We start from the raw sequence: 20,419 nt of genomic DNA on the forward strand, positions 1-20,419 counted from the left end.
TAGACAAGATCCAAATCCTACAGAATAATGTGCTAAGAACTGCTCTGAACATACACAATAGAGAACATGTCTCAGAAATCAGGAAATAACACCACTGGCTTAATATCAACGACAGAATTATGCTTAAAACAGTCTCTCTGTTATGTTCAAGTGCCTTAAAAAGGCAGCACCTCCCTACTTAACAGAGAGAATTGTTAGGAAAACCTCTACCTGCCCTTCTAGAGCGGCTAACTCCTACTGTCTGAACATCCCCAAATGGAAGCTAAATAAATCTGGAGGAAGCAGCTTCCCAGTGAAAGCCCCCCAGTCAGGGAACACATTACCCCTCTCTCTCTCTCTCAGAGCCGACCAATCCTTCCTTAGCTTTAAACATAACACCTTGAACTGGATACGATCCAATGACATATGATCTCTACTGTACTTACACTTTGTACTTGTCTCACGCACCTACTGTACTATTCTCTTGTATTCATCTTGAATTATTTCTTCTGCTTTCCCATGCCACCATGTAACCTTTCTTACCTTGTAACCTTTACCTGTCTCACCCTGTAACCTAAGCTTTAAGTATTCTTGTACCTGTTGCGCCCAGTTACCTACGGGTTTGGTGCACCCACAAATCAATAAACAAACAAATCAACAAACAAACATGGAGGGCCAGAGATTATGTGGATGGGAGGCTTTAAATCAATAATTGCCACTGGTACTGCTCTGGGCAACCTTTCACACAATCTTTTTCACCCCACCTCTGCCCAAGAACATGTTATGGTCCAGTTTAGAAGGGCTGTGCCTATTGTGAGCTAGGAACAAATGTGAGCTGCATATGGGTTTTCCCATCCTGACTTGGCCTTGCGCAGTGATCAATGCAGAATGTTAGGGGTGGAGCATTCCAGCGTGAGCTCTTCAAATGCTCTGGGGTTTTGGAGAGTCGCTGTGATTAACTCAGAAGGTTAGGGGTGGAGCATTCCAGCATGAGGTGCTGGAATTCTCTGGGGTTCTTGAATGCTCTGGGGTTCTGGGATAATCAGCTGGACTGGAGCTGTGGATATGGGAGCATCCATGATTTGCTTTACGGCTTTACGGATAAACCCACCTGAAATCATCATTACTGTGTGCACGTTTTTACATAACACTATCCCACTTTCTATTCAATATTTCGCCTCCCATCCTCCTCTCTTAGGCTTTACCTCCTCCTCTCCTCTCCCTTCCTCCTTTCTCTTCTCTGCTCCCTTTTCCCCTTCCTCCTTCATGCACCCTCTCCTTTCTCTCATGTTCTCCTCTTCATCTCCTTTTCTCTGCTCTCACTCCTGCTCCTCTCTTCCTCCTCCTCTTTCTCCTCCTCTATGATCTCTCTCCACTCCACTTCCTCCTTTGCGCCTCTCTATTGTCTACCTCTTCTTCTCCTCTGTACCTCCTTGCTGCTACCCTGTATTCTGGACAAGCCATCACCTGTATTCTTGCCGCCACCCTGTATTCTGGCCAAGCTGTATCCTGCATTCTTGCAGCCACCCTGTATTCTGACCAAGCTGTATCCCGTATTCTTGCCGCCACCTTGTATTCTGACCAAGCTGTATCCTGTATTCTTGCTGCCACCCTGTATTTTGGCCAAGCTGTATCCTGTATTCTTGCTGCCACCCTGTATTCTGGCCAAGCTGTATCCTGTATTCTTGCCACCACCCTGTATTCTGACCAAGCTGTATCCTGTATTCTTGCTGCCACCCTGTATTCTGGCCAAGCTGTATCCTGTATTCTTGCCGTCACCCTGTATTCTGACCAAGCTGTATCCTGTATTCTTGCCGCCACCCTGTATTCTGACCAAGCTGTATCCTGCATTCTTGCAGCCACCCTGTATTCTGGCCAAGCTGTATCCTGTATTCTTGCCGCCACCCTGTATTCTGGCCAAGCTGTATCCTGCATTCTTGCAGCCACCCTGTATTCTGACCAAGCTGTATCCCGTATTCTTGCTGCCACCCTGTATCCTGACCAAGCTGTATCCTGTATTCTTGCCGCCACCCTGTATTCTAACCAAGCCGTCACCTGTATTCTTGCCGCCACCCCGTATTCTGGCCAAGCTATATCCTGCATTCTTGCTGCCACCCTGTATTCTGACCAAGCTGTATCCTGTTTTCTTGCTGCCACCGTGTATTCTGGCCAAGCTGTATCCTGTATTCTTGCTGCCACCCTGTATTCTGGCCAAGCTGTATCCTGCATTCTTGCTGCCACCCTGTATTCTGACCAAGCTGTATCCTTTATTCTTGCCGCCACCCTGTATTGTAACCAAGCTGTCACCTGTATTCTTGCCGCCACTCTGTATTCTGGCCGAGCTGTAGCCTGCATTCTTGCGACCACCCTGTATTCTGACCAAGCTGTATCCTTTATTCTTGCCGCCACCCTGTATTCTGACCGAGCTGTATCCTGTATTCTTGCTGCCACCCTGTATTCTGGACAAGCCATCACCTGTATTCTTGCCGCCACCCTGTATTCTGGCCAAGCTGTATCCTGTATTCTTGCCGCCACCCTGTATTCTAGCCAAGCTGCATCCTGTATTCTTGCCGCCGCTCTGTATTCGGGCCAAGCTGCCACCTGTATTCTTGCTGCCACTCTGTATTCTGGCCAAGCTGTAGCCTGTATTCTTTCCGTCCCCCCTGTATTCTGGCCAAGCTGTAGCCTGTATTCTTTCTGTCCCCCCTGTATTCTGGCCAAGCTGTAGCCTGTATTCTTGCCGCCACTCTGTATTCTGGCCAAGCTGTAGCCTGTATTCTTTCCGTCCCCCCTGTATTCTGGCCAAGCTGTAGCCTGTATTCTTTCCATCCCCCCTGTATTCTGGCCAAGCTGTAGCCTGTATTCTTTCCGTCCCCCCTGTATTCTGGCCAAGCTGTAGCCTGTATTCTTGCCGCCACTCTGTATTCTGGCCAAGCTGTAGCCTGTATTCTTGCCGCCACTCTGTATTCTGGCCAAGCTGTAGCCTGTATTCTTTCCGTCCCCCCTGTATTCGGGCCAAGCTGTCACCTGTATTCTTGCCGCCACTCTGTATTCTGGCCAAGCTGTAGCCTGTATTCTTTCCATCCCCCCTGTATTCTGGCCAAGCTGTAGCCTGTATTCTTTCCGTCCCCCCTGTATTCTGGCCAAGCTGCATCCTATATTCTTGCCACCACTCTGTATTCGGGCCAAGCTGTATCCTGTATTCTTGCCGCCACTCTGTATTCGGGCCAAGCTGTCACCTGTATTCTTGCCGCCACTCTGTATTCTGGCCAAGCTGTAGCCTGTCATTTTTCCGTCCCCCCCCCTGTATTCTGGCCAAGCTGTAGCCTGTATTCTTGCCGCCACTCTGTATTCTGGCCAAGCTGTATCCTTTATTCCTGCAGGCACCTTGTATTCTGGCCAAGCTGTAACCTGTATTCTTGCCGCCACTCTGTATTCTGGCCAAGCTGTATCCTTTATTCCTGCAGGCACCTTGTATTCTGGCCAAGCTGTATCCTGTATTCTTGCAGCCGCCTTGTATTATGCTCCTGCACCTCTGCACTTCGTCTCCTAACTCCTACCCTGCTCTTCTGGCGGCTTCTGCTGAAATAGCTCTGTAGGGCGAGGAAAGGCCATGTAGTGGTATGATCAGGCTCAGGCTTGTTAGAGGTGTGAAAGTGTGTTGCCTCAGACCTGCGCGTACTACCAATTCCCCATTTTATTGGTGTTGGGCAGAGGACTGCCCAAAGGCGCAGCTTCCTGAGGTTACAAAGTGTGTGTCCGCCATTTCAGAAACCGTTTCAAAGCTGACTTTGTTCAGACAACCCTCACAAAAGCCCACCAGGCTTTCCCTCTGGAATCTCTGCATGGAATAATTCAAGTCCACCTGATAATCGAGGTACCCTGTGAATGGGTGTGCACTGTGGGGCCCATGGCATGCCCTGGAAGCGGCCCTCGCTACTCCTCTCCTTCGGCATTCCCTTTAAGCTGTCCAGGCATTTCTGTGGCTCTCAATGCAGGGGACCTCCTGTTCACACAAGGATATGGATGGGCAGGTGGATGTGAGGGTTGCCCGTGTACCACCTGTGGGCCTGCATCACAGAGTGGACCGTGAACCTAGGTCCCCAGGCTTACCTCAACCTCATCCTGTAATAATTGTGCTGGGGTAGAGTTAAGTTGATTAATTTATTAAATGTATTAAATAACGCACATACACCTCTGGGGGGGGGCACTGGTAATAAACTGTGTGTGAAAGGTGGAGAGGGATGAAAGGGAAGATCATCCCAGGTTTTAGCCACTTGCCCCCAGCTGCTGCCTGATGAAGGAAGGGGATGCAGGGCAGGAGCTGGCTAGCACTCCTTGGCTATCTCTGGGGATGCAGGGCAGGAGCTGGCTAGCACTCCTTGGCCATCTCTGGGGATGCAGGGCAGGAGCTGGCTAGCACTCCTTGGCTATGTCTGGGGATGCAGGGCAGGAGCTGGCTAGCACTCCTTGGCCATCTCTGGGGATGCAGGGCAGGAGCTGGCTAGCACTCCTTGGCTATCTCTGGGGATGCAGGGCAGGAGCTGGCTAGCACTCCTTGGCCATCTCTGGGGATGCAGGGCAGGAGCTGGCTAGCACTCCTTGGCCATCTCTGGGGATGCAGGGCAGGAGCTGGCTAGCACTCCTTGGCCATGTCTGGGGATGCAGGGCAGGAGCTGGCTAGCACTCCTTGGCCATCTCTGGGGATGCAGGGCAGGAGCTGGCTAGCACTCCTTGGCTATCTCTGGGGATGCAGGGCAGGAGCTGGCTAGCACTCCTTGGCCATCTCTGGGGATGCAGGGCAGGAGCTGGCTAGCACTCCTTGGCCATCTCTGAGGTTGCTTTATTTAACATCTGGCCGTGGGTTATTTGTGAGCCAAATTATTCTGGCACTTAAATGCCAGACTTGCTACTTTGAAAAGAATTTGTGCTTGCACATTTAGCTAGTGTCAAGTTCTGGCATCCAGCATATACCAGCTGGTAAATAACAGATGTGTTCCCTTTGTTAGAAGGGTAATGAGATTAATAATGAATGTGTGTTTTTTTTCTTTTATAAACCAGGTCCACTTATTGTCACTACTGTCTTTTCATTAAGAAACCAAGACGAGGAAGACCCGAGTCACACAGAGAGCCAGGAGGCAATGGACAGAATTCATGGTAATAATCTCTTTATTAAAACATTTAAATTATTTGCATTTGGCAACAGGAGCGGTGAAGGAGTAAATGGTGGTGGTGATGTGATCACTCTTCCTGCGGGAAAGTAGAAGGCGGGCGGTTGCTTTTTGGATGTGTTGCACTTAATGGGTCAGTTTGGGCAAGAGGCTGAGGGAAGTGGTCTTTCCATTATTGAGTCCAGAGGAGATGAGGGCACTGAAGATGGGCCGCCCGTGGGGGAACTAGAAGAGGTGAAGATGAGAGCACTGACGATGGGCCCCCCATGCGGGAAGGAGAAGAGGTGAAGATGAGAGCTCAGACGATGGGCCCCCCGTGCGGGAAGGAGAAGAGGGGAAGATGAGAGCTCAGACGATGGGCCCCCCGTGCGGGAAGGAGAAGAGGGGAAGATGAGAGCACTGACGATGGGCCCCCCGTGCGGGAAGGAGAAGAGGTGAAGATGAGAGCTCTGACGATGGGCCCCCCATGCGGGAAGGAGAAGAGGTGAAGATGAGAGCTCAGATGATGGGCCCCCCATGCGGGAAGGAGAAGAGGTGAAGATGAGAGCTCTGACGATGGGCCCCCCATGAGGGAAGGAGAAGAGGTGAAGTTGAGAGCTCTGACGATGGGCCCCCCGTGCGGGATGGAGAAGAGGTGAAGATGAGAGCACTGACGATGGGCTCCCTGTGCAGGAAGGAGAAGAGGTGAAGATGAGAGCACTGACGATAGGCTCCCCATGCGGGAAGGAGAAGAGGTGAAGATGAGAGCTCTGACGATGGCCGCCCCGTGTGGGAAGGAGAAGAGGTGAAGATGAGAGCTCTGACGATTGCCCCCCCCCCCCCGTGCGGGAAGGAGAAGAGGTGAAGATGAGAGCTCTGACGGTGGGCCCCCCCGTGCGGGAAGGAGAAGAGGTGAAGATGAGAGCTCTGACGATGGGTCCCCCCGTGCGGGAAGGAGAAGCGGTGAAGATGAGAGGACTGACGATGGGCTCCCTGTGCAGGAAGGAGAAGAGGTGACGATGAGAGCACTGACGATGGGCTCCCCATGCGGGAAGGAGAAGAGGTGAAGATGAGAGCTTTGACGATGGGCCCCCCATGCGGGAAGGAGAAGAGGTGAAGATGAGAGCTCTGACGATGGGCCCCCCATGAGGGAAGGAGAAGAGGTGAAGATGAGAGCTCTGACGATGGGCCCCCCATGAGGGAAGGAGAAGAGGTGAAGATGAGAGCTCTGACGATGGGCTCCCTGTGCAGGAGTGAGAAGAGGTGAAGATGAGAGCACTGACGATGGGCTCCCCATGCGGGAAGGAGAAGAGGTGAAGATGAGAGCTCTGACGATGGCCCCCCATGCGGGAAGGAGAAGAGGTGAAGATGAGAGCTCTGACGATGGGCCCCCCGTGCGGGAAGGAGAAGAGGTGAAGATGAGAGCTCTGATGATGGCCCCCCCGTGCGGGAAGGAGAAGAGGTGAAGATGAGAGCTCTGACGATTGCCCCCCCCCGTGCGGGAAGGAGAAGAGGTGAAGATGAGAGCTCTGACGATGGGCCCCCCGTGCGGGAAGGAGAAGAGGTGAAGATGAGAGCTCTGACGATGGGTCCCCCCGTGCGGGAAGGAGAAGAGGTGAAGATGAGAGGACTGACGATGGGCTCCCTGTGCAGGAAGGAGAAGAGGTGACGATGAGAGCACTGACGATGGGCTCCCCATGCTGGAAGGAGAAGAGGTGAAGATGAGAGCTCTGACGATGGGCCCCCCGTGCAGGAAGGAGAAGAGGTGAAGATGAGAGCTTTGACGATGGGCCCCCCCATGCGGGAAGGAGAAGAGGTGAAGATGAGAGCTCTGACGATGGGCCCCCCATGAGGGAAGGAGAAGAGGTGAAGATGAGAGCTCTGACGATGGGCCCCCCATGAGGGAAGGAGAAGAGGTGAAGATGAGAGCTTTGACGATGGGCCCCCCATGCGGGAAGGAGAAGAGGTGAAGATGAGAGCTCTGACGATGGGCCCCCCATGAGGGAAGGAGAAGAGGTGAAGATGAGAGCTCTGACGATGGGCCCCCCATGAGGGAAGGAGAAGAGGTGAAGATGAGAGCTCTGACGATGGGCTCCCTGTGCAGGAGTGAGAAGAGGTGAAGATGAGAGCACTGACGATGGGCTCCCCATGCGGGAAGGAGAAGAGGTGAAGATGAGAGCTCTGACGATGGCCCCCCATGCGGGAAGGAGAAGAGGTGAAGATGAGAGCTCTGACGATGGGCCGCCCATGGGGGAAGGAGAAGAGGTGAAGATGAGAGCTCTGACGATGGCCCCCCATGCGGGAAAGAGAAGAGGTGAAGATGAGAGCTCTGACGATGGGCCCCCCATGCAGGAAGGAGAAGAGGTGAAGATGAGAGCTCTGACGATGGGCCCCCCGTGCGGGAAGGAGAAGAGGTGAAGATGAGAGCTCTGACGATGGCCCCCCATGCGGGAAAGAGAAGAGGTGAAGATGAGAGCTCTGACGATGGGCCCCCCATGCAGGAAGGAGAAGAGGTGAAGATGAGAGCTCTGACGATGGGCACCCCATGCGGGAAGGAGAAGAGGTGAAGGATGTTCTTGTGGATGCTTAGGAAGAAGAAGTTGTGCTGATCGCAGTGTTGACTTTGCATACAACAGAGCATACTCACCCATTTGACTGAGTATGAGGGGGAAGGGCCGGTCGAAGAGATAAAGGGCCAAAGGGGGAGGTTTGATTAACTCAACAAGGACATAACAGAACTTCTAGTTAAGTCAGTGTCTCACATTCAGTCATTGGTAGCTGGCATGCAACAAAGGTGAGTTATTACTGTGGAGTAGGGCGCAAATCCATTCTGATCAGGATTTAGGTGTCATCGGCTTGAGAACAGAAAGTGTTGCCAAAGGAATGAACGAGAGAAGCCAATGAATAAATATTGGCATTAATGAGGAGGGGAAGGATAGACCCATTGGGGACCCAAGGGTGGGGGTGAGGTGAGGTGAGGCCTGGATTGGAAAGTGGGGTAAGCAATAATGAGGAATCTGTCCAATAGGAAAGATTCAGTCCAGGAGAGTGCAAGGCTTTGGAGCCAAGTCTAGAAAGGAGGAATAGCATTATCGGCCGTGCTGAACGCCGCTCAGAGGTAAACAAAATGAAGACGATGGCACCGTGGACATCTGCAATGGGACACATGTTGTCTAAGACCGAAGGCATAACAAGCTCTGTTCTACAATCAGAGTAAATCAGACTTAGTTATTGTTGTGTACGTCGTTACCTTCTATATAGGATTGAAGTTGAAAGGTAATGTTCTTTGATAGGACTTTTCCCAGGTAGTAGAAGTTGGAGATTTACCAATTGTTTTTAGAGGGTGAAAAGATAGGAGGGTGGGGGCAGTTCTTCATTTCCAGGCCCATTGACTGTACATGTCTTAAATCCCCTCGGCTTGGGGATGATGGACAAAGCAACTCTATCCACATCTTCATGGGGTTGTTGCAAAGACAATGCATCGCAATGTTCTTCCTTCCTCCTTTTCATCCTCGGGCATGATGAGTTGAGCAGAGGGCACGTGCGGTGTGGGCCAGTAAGGGCAGCCATTTGAAGATGGAGGGGGAGGCAGTCATCAAGGGGAGAGACAGAATTGGTAGCAGATGAAGTGTCATTTAGGAGACCATCATCGTAAATAGGGAAGAAAGATGAATGAAGGAGATGGAAGCAGGAGAAGGAGTGGGGGGTGCAAGTAAATGTGGGAGTGGTGAGAGAGAATTTACAGATGAATATTTTAGCTGACGGTTACAAGAGTACCACTTCACTGCTCGTCTGTACAGTATTGTTTGGGAAGTATTTTCTCTGGTGCTTCCCGGGTGGGGGCTTAGTTTGCTTCAAGGTGGCAACCTGGTTGATGGCGGTGCAGTGCAAAGGAGAGAGTTCAGCGAGGCATGGATATAACCGGGGCAGGGGGTCAAAGGGAGAGTCTAGTTAAGCTCAGAGATGACGGGAAATAGGGAGAGGTGTGAGATTTTCTTCCAAGGGCTGGATTGTGCTGCGGGTAGTGGAGTGCAAAGAGCAGGATACTAGAAGAAGGATTAAAGATCAGATGCGGGGGGGGCTAGAAGTGGGGGGGTAGGGATGCAGTGGAGATCTGCTTCTGCTCTTAGACCCAGGGCTTCCGTGTGGTGGGCAAAGGCATGGGCAGAAGTGTGTCTGGTGGCTCAATCCATGCATTGAAGTCACCAAGAATCAGGAGGTAAGAAGTTGCACAGTGGTGTCAGCAAAATTATCATTGAACAGCATGCTGGCCTGTCGGGTGGCATCATTGAAAGCAGCATGCTGGCCTGTCGGGTGGTATCATTGAAAGCAGCATGCTGGCCTGTCGGGTGGTATCATAGAAAGCAGTATCCTGGCCTGCCGGGTGGTATCATTGAAAGCAGCATGCTGGCCTGTCGGGTGGTATCATAGAAAGTAGCATCCTGGCCTGCCGGGTGGTATAATTGAAAGCAGAATGCTGGCCTGTCGGTGGTATCATTGAAAGCAGCATGCTGGCCTGTTGGGTGGTATCATAGAAAGCAGCATGTTGGCCAGTCAGTGGTATCATTGAAAGCAGCATGCTGGCCTGTTCGGTGGTATCATAGAAAGCAGCATGTTGGCCAGTCGGTTGGTATCATTGACTGCAGCATGCTGGCCTGTCGGGTGGTATCATTAAAAGAAGCATGCTGGCCTGTTGGGTGGTATCATAGAAAGCAGCACGCTGGCCTGTCAGGTGGCATCATTGAAAGCAGCATGCTGGCCTGTCGGGTGGTATCATTGAAAGCAGCATGCTGGCCTGTCGGGTGGTATCATTGAAAGCAGCATGCTAACCTGTCAGGTGGCATCATTGAAAGCAGCATGCTAACCTGTCGGGTGGTATCATTGAAAGCAGCATGCTAACCTGTCAGGTGGTATCATTGAAAGCAGCATGCTGGCCTGTTAGGTGGTATTATAGAAAGCAGCACGCTGGCCTGTCAGGTGGCATCATTGAAAGCAGCATGCTAACCTGTCAGGTGGTATCATAGAAAGCAGCATGCTAACCTGTCGGGTGGTATCATAGAAAGCAGCATTCTGGCCTGTCGGGGGCACCATTGAAAGCAGCATGCCTGCCTGTTGGGTGGCATCATTGAAATCAGCACGCTGACCAGTCAGGTGGTATCATAGAAAGCAGCACGCTGGCCTGTCAGGTGGCATCATTGAAAGCAGCATGCTAACCTGTCAGGTGGTATCATAGAAAGCAGCACGCTGGCCTGTCAGGTTGCAGCATTCTGGCCTGTCGGGTGGTATCATTGAATGCAGCATGCTGGCCTGTCGGGTGGTATCATATAAAACAGCATGCTGGCCTGTCTGGTGGCATCATTGAAAGCAGCATGCTGGCCTGTCGTGTCGTATCATCGAAAGCAGCATGCTGGCCTTTAGGGCGGTATCATTGAAAGCAGCATGCTGGCCTGTCAGGTGGCTTCATAGAAATCAGCATTCTGGCCTGTTGGGTGGCATCATTGAAATCAGCGCGCTGACCTGTCAGGTGACATCATTGAAAGCAGCATGCTGGCCTGTCGGGTGGCATCATTAAAGCAGCATGCTGGCCTGTCGGGTGGAATTATTGAAAGCAGCATGCTGGCCTGTCGGGTGGCATCATTAAAGCAGCATGCTGGCCTGTCTGGTGGCATCATTGAAAGCAGCATGCTGGCTTGTCGAGTCGTATCATCGAAAGCAGCATGCTGGCCTGTAGGGTGGTATCATAGAAAGCAGCACGCTGGCCTGTCTGGTGGTATCATAGAAAGCAGCATGCTGGCTTGTCGAGTCGTATCATCAAAAGCAGCATGCTGGCCTGTAGGGTGGTATCATAGAAAGCAGCACGCTGGCCTGTCTGGTGGTATCATAGAAAGCAGCATGCTGGCTTGTCGAGTCGTATCATCAAAAGCAGCATGCTGGCCTGTTGGGTCGTATCATTGAAAGCAGCATGCTGGCCTGTTGGTTGGTGGATGATGAGAGCGTGGAAAGTAAAAGGCTTTAGAAGGGCCGAAGTGGACACGTCCACATTCAGACTTGCTCGGGAGGTCAGTGACAGTAGAGGGAAGGATGGTCCTGTGGATGCAAGTGGCACCGACATGCCATCGAGTTGGCCGCTGGGTGATCCTTGGGGTGTGGCAGTAGAGGGAAGGATGGTCCTGTGGATGCAAGTGGCACCGACATGCCATCGAGTTGGCCGCTGAGTGATCCTTGGGGTGTGGCAGTAGAGGGAAGGATGGTCCTGTGGATGCAAGTGGCACCGACATGCCATCGAGTTGGCCGCTGGGTGATCCTTGGGGTGTGGCAGTAGAGGGAAGGATGGTCCTGTGGATGCAAGTGGCACCGACATGCCATCGAGTTGGCCGCTGGGTGATCCTTGGGGTGTGGCAGTAGAGGGAAGGATGGTCCTGTGGATGCAAGTGGCACCGACATGCCATCGAGTTGGCTGCTGGGTGATCCTTTGGGAGTGGCAGTAGAGGGAAGGATGGTCGTGTGGATGCAAGTGGCACCAACATGCCATTGAGTTTGCCATTGGGTGAACCTTTGAGTGTTGTGTGGTGAAGCTGCAGCTAGGGCAGGTTGAGCTCAGAGATGGTGTGTAACATATCCTCTCTGATAGGGATATTCAGAGCACAGTAGGATTTTAAGGCTAGACAGAAGTATGAGACGTGATGTTGAGGGGAGTCTGGTTTTTTAAAAGGTCTTGGAGGATTTCTGCAGCAGTCCTGGGAGATTGCATTGCAAAGGAATCTGGTGCGTGTAGCTCTCTCAAAGTGAGGGTGTGAATAATGCAGGCAGTGAGGTGGTGACGCTAGGGGACTTCTTTAAGTGATGACAATGGGTAAATTGGAAGAAGATCCCAGAAAATTCACTGAGGGAACATTATTCCAAGTGGCCGGGGGAGTGGCAGGCAGGGCAGGGGAGGGGAAGGGAGGAGAAAGAGAAAGGCAGCATCCTTTGGGGGGAAACCCAGATGTTGCTTGAAGTTATTTTACAGAGGAGGTGCCTGAGAAGCCAACGGAAGGGGCCGGGGGCTTTCTACTCTCACTTTCAGTGACTGAGAATAGCAGATTTAGTTTACGATGATGACTTGTGTAGACAGAATTTTCTGTAGGGTGGGCGTAAAACAGCCACCCAGAATTAACTACTGTGACAAATCGAGGGAATTTGTCCCTTTTCCCAAAGGCGCCCCCCACCTGCCTGTGAGGCTCGGGAGGTGAGCGCGGTCTGCAACATCTCCCTAGGGGTCGAAGCATGTGGGACCTCACCAGGAGAGACTCCCCCCTTAGGGCTCAAGGACTCCCGTTCCCGTGAGGAACTCCCTAACCCACTCCACATGATGGCACATATATTTATATTTATTTAAATATACATTACATTTATATTAGTGATGTCTTTTTTTTATGGTACGTTGCACGTGCATTATTGCTCTTTTTATGTGATCTACTTCCATATTTGTAATAAAAGAAGCTATTCTGCATAAATCAATATGTGAATGGACTGATAAAATATGAGGACGGTCTTCAGGTTGAGTATTACAGAGTGTGACCATTGGGTAAGAGATGTATTTTTGTGACTGTCTCACTCGATAGTTTCCCCTTTGTATGTTTCTGGGTCTCCACCCACCACTCAGATTGCGTGGCACTTCATCTCAGCTCCTCCTGCGAGGGAGAGACCAGTATTTCTTGCGAGGGTGGAGACCCAGGGCAGCTCGAGGAATGCTGCTGCTTCAACGAAGACGGGGACCCCAAAGACCTCGAAGCCGCTGAGGAAGGAAGCAAAGCCAAACCAGATGAAACATACTGGCGTACTAGCTTTACAATGCTGAAGTCTTGCAGAGGAAGAAGGTGCGTGAGGAAGCTAACCGTGCAGACCAGAGGCAGGTTGGGAGCATGGATCTGCACTGGCCAGAAAGACAGCGTCCATTAATAAGCACTGCAGCTGGACAGAAGGTGGGTGGAGGGCGTGGGGGCCACAGCCGAGCCTACGCTGGGCTGCGCATCTGCACACGACTCTGAATTGGGAAAGAACTGATAAACAGTGCATGGCGGATCAGCCCCGTAGTCCATGTGGGGCTGAGAAATTGAATACGGCGTTTTAGGGCAGTTTTGCTAAAGTCCACTTTAGGGTAAGACTTTATACACTATCCCAATGGTTTATAGATCCCCAACCCTTAGTATCAGTCTGTAATTATAATTATAATTACTACTCATGGAACCTTGGTCGAGTGGCAGAGCAGTCAGGCTTATCATAAGAGGAAGAGGTGAGCTGCAGGCAAGTACACTGAACCCAGCTAGTAATGCACACCAAAGAGACACTTACGCATAAATGTATATTAAAATATAGATTTATTATAGTTAAACAAGATATGCTTTTAAAAACTTAGTACATTAAACCAAAACACATCAAAATACTTTTAGATACTTTCAAAAGGCCACTGCTTAGTTGGTAGTTGCTCGTGGTTACATTTGTTACAGCTTTTGACACTAAGAACAGTTCTACCGTACTATCAGTAATAACGTGCACACGCGCACACGCAAGGATATACAGTAATTTAATTTAGTTAGCAAAACCACATTTTTTGGAAGAAAAACCGTTAGGTAAATACTAGCAGAGCTTTATGTTCTAGAGGCAGTTTCTTCACAAAGCAAGGATTTTAAAGTCTAAAACGCAACCCTAGCTAAAAGGCAGTTTGGAGAGGCTCAACGTCTTGGAAAGCAGCAGAACAACGAAAACACCTGTGGATAGTTTCTAGTCTCTAGTCTTAAAGATGCAAGAGGATCAAACAAATGTTTGATACAGTGTTAAAGGACTTGCTAAAGGGACACAAGCAGCAGCTAGGGTCAGAGGTAAGAGGGGGCACCCTGGACACCTACGTGCACTCCAATGCTCTGGAGCGACTTTATGGATTAAGATAAGCAATTCCTTTTTCCCCACAGTACCTTAGGTTTGAAGAAATATTCGTGGCTGGATTCTCCTCAATGTGGCAGCGCTAGACCCAACCTCTGTATTCCTTGGTCTGGTGAAAAAAGGCAAGACAATGGACAGGATCTCTGAGCAGCAGTTTCGAGGGAGGAACCCTGGCACGGATTTCATCAGCTTCTCTGGTCAGTCTATGGTTTTGCTGCCTTTTCTACAGCACCAACAAAGGACACGATTCGCCCAGTCAATCTTATTCTATTCCTGCAGTCCTGCACTCTGGTGAGGGGAGTTGAATGAGTTAGATTGTGTATCTGGAGAATCCACTGGAGCTCAGCAAACATTTGGAAGGATTCAGCCAAGAAGATGCGCCACAATTCGGTTGGAGGTGTCCTGGTATTTGCGGTCTGCAGCTGTGGAAAGTCACAGGACCTCGGGAGATGGCTCCGATTGGAGTTCGTCTCATGACTGGTTGGTCCCACCAGTCAAAGGGAAGGAGTCATCCTCTTCGGAGTTCCTCTGTCACATAGAAAACGGGGTCAGGACAACAGTGGTCGCAAAGGGTCTGCAGGCGTCTCTGGTCGTCTTCTTCTTTGGTTACTTCTGTTTCCAGTGGTCGACTTTCCTTTCACCTCAGGAACCTCACCTTTTGTTCAGTTTCAGCACACACTCCTCTGCAATCTCTCACAGCAGTTTACAAAAAGGGGCGTATGGCTGTCCAATCAGGACAGCCAGCCCCCCAGTGGGAGCTGGTTCTATTCAGGCACTCAGGCAGACAAACGGCAGGGGAGTGAAAACTCTCCCCCACTTCCTGCCTGCCCAGACACACTGGAACCTAGGCTGGGACACCCTAGAGTTCCTGCCAAAGGCAAAACACTCACACAGACCTCTCCCTCCCAGAATGGTCGAAGGATAACAAAGAACAAACACGCTAGAAATGGCGCAAAAAAGAAAGAAGCCCACAAGTTTGTACTTGGGTGCCTCTATTGTGCACAACCGGGACTGTGAATACAGTCTGCGGTAAAAATAGCACAATGGTACACAGAACACGTCCACTGCTTTCAGCCATAACTAGAAATGACCCCCATTATTTATTTTAATAGAATATCCTGTTCAAATATGTCCTTTTGTCTCCTGTGTTTGACTTACCACAAGAGGCAGAAAGAGAAAGGTGGATAAAGAAAGAGGGAGGAAGGGAGAGAGATGGGAGGAGGCAGTGAGGGAGTCAAGGTGGTGAGAGCGAGAGAACGAAACAAAGTGACAGATAACAGCCAGCAGCGGGAGAAAAGAACTCCTGAGAACCGGGGAGAGAGTGGGATCAGTGGAGGAGTTGTTTAGAGATACAATGAGAGAACATATGATTAGGTTGAGCTTTACTGGTTGAAATATCAGTTCATAAACATTGCAGGAGAGGGGAATGGGTGAATATATTTTTCTGCAGTGTTCAGCTCAGCCCAGTCTAATATTTTTGTTAATATTGAAAGTATTCAGCCAGAACAGAGGGGAAGTAGGACTAATGAATAATTGCTGCATGAGTCTAAAATCAAAAGTGTATTCCCATCAATAGGGTGGAACTCATCGTTGTTTACTTTCTACAACAGGTGACATGATTATCGATCCCGAAGAGTCATTCAGTGTAAAGGGAGATGAAAACCTACACCTGACCCACCCTCCAGACACAGAAGCCTGCGAAAGAAAGAACGACTCCCTCCGCTCAGTTGAAGTAAAAGGTATGGTATTGTGCGGATGGGCCTTTAATCACCTTAAGAAGTATGTGTTTGTTTGTATGTAAAGAAAGTATATTATACAATCGCCCGGGAAGGGCTAGTTGATTCTCAAGAGTAAAACTAATCCGAGTCTCTCCGAACCATAGAATTTGAGACATTATATACATTTTTGCAACAGTTAAAACACTCCCATATATATTACAATCCACCCCCCACACACACATGTGATTGGTCAAGACATATACAAAAGAAATCCAATCTTTCTCCAATTCCCCTGTTCTCATTGGTCATGTTTTATCTGATCTACGAGCTTCAGTTAATTTGTACAAGACACCCTCTTTTAGGATTGTCCGTGGTAGGCCATGACATCATCACATAGTTACACATTTATAAACAAACATCATTTATTACAAGTACCAGCTGGCCGGAGACCTCTTAATCCTAAGTGTAATTGCACATGGTTTGCACGAATACTTCAAACAATATGAGGAGTGGAAGAATAAACCAGTTCCCTTCTAACTGGTGATAACCTTCTCACCCACCACGATTTTCTGTCGTGTTCGGAGCACTGTAATCTAAATGACTACCAACTCAACACGCATGGCCTCTGGTCACATCCTGAAAAACAATCGAAGCCCATGAAGTATCGGTCACTCTGGCCTTGGGCATCTCTACACCTGACGTTTATTGCTTGTCAAAAAGTAATAAATAACAAGCTCCCATGCCCTTAAAAGATTGCATCTTCCTTCCGCGATACTACCAAGCCATAAAAACCATGGCCGGCTTGTTGGTTGACCACCTGCTTGGTTAATCATTACCACTGCTTCAGCTTCCAAACCTGTGAAACCAGTTTTTCCCAGTCACTCAGAATTCACCTCGCAACCCTGAGTGCAGAGTTTAACCAATGTATAAAAGGAGCATACTGAATATGGATTTGTATATTCCCCATGTGTGTATATCAGTGAATGCATGTTTAATAATTAGTGTGTCTTCTTCACAGTGGGTTTTTCGTGACAAGTCCCCTTCCTTGTATGCGCTTTAAGTTGCCCACCTTCTAGGCACTTTGTAGCACACCAAACCTAGATTGTGTTTATATTTCATTGGCGATTTTGACATTTATCTAGTGGCGCACGTGCAAATCTAAAATGTATCAACTTAAACACAAAATAACACTTAAAGTAACTCTTAAAGTAACACAAATCCCATTCTCATTAACTACGCTGGATACATAAAACATTGAAACATCACACCAACTTCACTGCTCCTCCAGTCACAAATATGGCTAGCATGATTATCTGTGCTGTTCAAATTCAAAATAGATCACAAGTCCCCCCCCCCAACCTGGGAGTGCATTCATGAGCCTGAGAAAGATGGCAGTGCCTTGATGAACTACATATAGCCGCAGGTAGAACACTTCTGGATCCTGTGTCAAAACATGTTTATGGCCCCGGGCCTTAGGGCCCTGAGGTTTGTAGGTGCCCGAGGTGATTTGCTTTTGGCTGCCCCAGTGAACTGTGCCACAGGAGCGAATGCCTGGCACATTCATGTCCGGGTGACTCTGGTGTTGCTTACTGCGCAGACTGGGGTACTGTGGAGATGCTGTGGATCGGCACAAGGGGTGTGAGTGGTCCCATCCTGCCAGGGTCGTTACCTGCAATGATCCATCTCAATGGGCCACTGCCTGAGGCATGGAGTAGCATGCCCGCATCAGAGCGAAGCTGCACACCTCTGGTGTGGCGTGTTCTTGATGGGGGGGCCTCTCCTGTGCCTAGGGAATTTCGCTATCAGCTGGAAGGTGACATGTTGTGCCCATTCTGATTTCCAACCAGTGTAGTGGCTACATTGCTTGGCGGGTTGTGGTGCCCTAGAACCCCGCACTTATTTTGATTAATTGTTGAAGTAATGAGCCCGGCTCTGGCAGTGTACTTTTAGGTGGTGGGGGAGACATAAGAATATGAAACCATACCTCAACAAAAAGACTAAGGACCCTGCCTGGATGCCCAGTCGAAATTAAAATAGTCCAACATCCTATGTCAAACGCCTATTTCCAACCCTCACACTTATAGCAAATAATAAGGGGTAAAGGGGTTCTCTCTTCCAGAGGATTGACTCCCTTCCTCTGGACAATGTTCATTTGTATGTGGGAACCTTGCCTGTGTGAGTGGCTTCCTTCTCAAGGTTTCAGGTCTCCTCAAAAAGGCAGATATAAAGTTCTAGGTCTCCGCAAAGTTCACAGTTCCAAGAAGATAACTCTCCTCTCTTGGCTTCTCGGGATTCTTACAAACAGTACCAGTGCTTAGGACCGGTTCACTAGCCTGCCAGGCATTCTCTCGTGTACATAATTCTCTTGGTTTCATAATGTTATGGTCCCCGAACCTTCTTACAACCGTATTGCAGCTTGACTGGGCCTGGATCACTATCTTGCCAGGCCTCTGTCTTTTTGGGGTGCTCTTTCACCCCCTTCTGACCACAGCCTCTGGGGTCTCCTCTGCCTTTCCGGTCCCCCTCCTCATACCTTTGCACTTGGTCCGTGAGGGTTCCGGTCCTCGGCAACACCGGTAAGATTCTGCTGTTTCCCCTGGGCTCTCACAGTCTTCTCTTGGCAGCTACTGCAAGAAAGGCATGGCATCAACAGTAAGATAGACACAAGGGACCACAGTTCAAGGGTGTTTATTGAACTTCAACCAGGGTGTGATAAACGCCTATCTAATCCTAAATCTACAGATCGAAGCAAGCTACGACCATCAAATAATAATAATAACAGTCCTAGTCGTGTCTTGAAAAAATAAAAGGCCTATGTTACAAAAAAACAATTGCCAATCATTACCTCTAAATACAAATAGTGTGGGAAACAAGGTTATGGAAAAGAAAGAAGTGTTCAAAATGATATGTCAGGATGTTCGGGTCGTTGGCCTCCCTTCCCCGTGTTTTCAGCACTGGACAAGAGGTTCACTCGAGGATAGCACAATCTCTGGCTTCTTTAGCACGAAGATACAGTTCAAGCAATTGCATTAGCGCCTTCGACGCACAAGTCTCCTTGCTCTCAAAGTCTCTTCACCTCGAGGGCTTGATGTAAAACAAAAAGTTCCTTTCCTCTTTAGATTCTCACAAGTATTCAATTTAGCAGATTCACTATTCACCCTGGATGCCCCTCAGCTGGGCTCAGATCCCTTTAACACAATTAGTCTCCCTCAGCCGGGCTTGGACCAATGTGTCATGAATCACAGAGTGTGCCCCTTTTGGGCTTCTTGGTCCCTGTCACAGCGGGCTTGCACTCATTAATACTCCCAACATGGCCGTCCAGCGTATCCCTTCTCGCTCCATGCTCTGGACATAGCCTTTTCTACTAATAGACCACGCCTTCCGTGGCTCCGCGCGTCTCAATGCTATTGCGAAGTAGCGACCAGACGTGTGCTCCATAGCTCGCGGTTCTTCTCCTTTTTCCAATCCCGCTATCCCTTCCTAGTCCTCCCCCTTCTACTTACCTCCTGGATTCCTGGCTAGCGTGCTTCCACTGCCTCCTGGATTCCTGGATTCGGCGTCCTGGAAACTGAAAGCATTCTGGATTCGAAAGAGAATGGGGCAGCCTTCTTCAAGACCCGGTCCATCCGCAAGAAGGCATCGACCAAGGACACGAGTAAAGAACGGACTCAGGTGAGAAGGGGGGGAACTCCTTGACACAATGTCACTTTTACATCAAGTATCGAAGACTTTTGAATGTGCATGGGGTTTGGCTTGACCCGTTTCAGGACCACTTCGATTTCACAATTCCTTTTCTTATAGCGTTAGTTACCTTGAATATCTAACGGAGACGTGTGAATGAGCACCCACGTGATGCCAGACCACTCTGTCTACGATATCGTATCTTAGCTTCAAAGTTCAGTCACTCATCTGCTCTTTTAATTATATTTGCAATGCTTACCACAACTTCTTACGCTGTTTTCTTCAATTTTCTTTATACAATATTGCTGCTTGCAACCTTGGTTTCCACACAGACCGGTCTGGTAACAGTCTCCCTGACTCACCGGCTGTGCTGCCTTCACTGGTGCTTCTTTGTTGTAGGAGCCATTGACATTACCACGGCGGCAAACGGCTCTCCTCGCCTTGACTATCAACGCAGGTGATCCCTGGCTACCTCCGACACATAATGCATGATTCTTCAGCTTTAATTCCAGGTCACATGTTTCCTATTCTCAAAGGCTCATGAAAGATACGGTCTTTCAGTGAAAAGGTCAAGGGCTCTTTACTCCTTGCAATCCTCTTTGGCCTCGCCGTCTTCCACCTCGTATTATACTGCCATCTTGTAACTGCTGCTTCCTCGTGTGCTTTGCCTTCCTCATCATGCTCCGCCTTTTATCTGTGTGGGAAGTCTGATGGAAGTCAGGTGTGTGTGTGTAATACTCAGTAATTGCCTGACCCTGCCTGACCACTGTAGTGGGACATGTCAGGTATACAGATCAGGTGTTAGTCCGTTTTCCCTCACAGTGAGTTGTCTGTGAGAAAGTGTTTGTGTCAGAAAATGGGCTAGGGAGTTGAGTCCCTACATATCCTCAATGGTAGGATGGGGTTGAGGTGTTATAGGGAAGGGGATGCCGTGTCTCGCCATCTGGTGTCCCACTTCCTCTCTCTGAA

The 20,419-nt window shown here is 49.6% G+C and overlaps 1 protein-coding gene across 4 annotated transcripts in view; it reads left to right on the plus strand.

The window, feature by feature from the left end:
- LOC138489471 (zinc finger protein ZFP2-like) overlaps nt 1–20,419 on the plus strand; it is a 456,038-nt gene that overhangs the window by 365,724 nt on the left and 69,895 nt on the right. The window contains exons 3-4 of one of the 4 annotated variants that reach the window (XM_069617205.1): nt 5,041–5,136; nt 15,662–15,790. The exons of the other annotated variants lie outside the window; for them this stretch is intronic. Of the exons in view, the coding sequence (XP_069473306.1) occupies nt 5,041–5,136; nt 15,662–15,790 (225 nt within the window). The remainder of the gene's footprint in view (nt 1–5,040; nt 5,137–15,661; nt 15,791–20,419) is intronic. 4 annotated transcript variants of the gene reach the window in all.

This window comes from Ambystoma mexicanum, chromosome 9 (assembly GCF_040938575.1).
Source record: "Ambystoma mexicanum isolate Mex_15411 chromosome 9, UKY_AmexF1_1, whole genome shotgun sequence".
Classification (NCBI taxonomy): Eukaryota; Metazoa; Chordata; class Amphibia; order Caudata; family Ambystomatidae; genus Ambystoma; species Ambystoma mexicanum.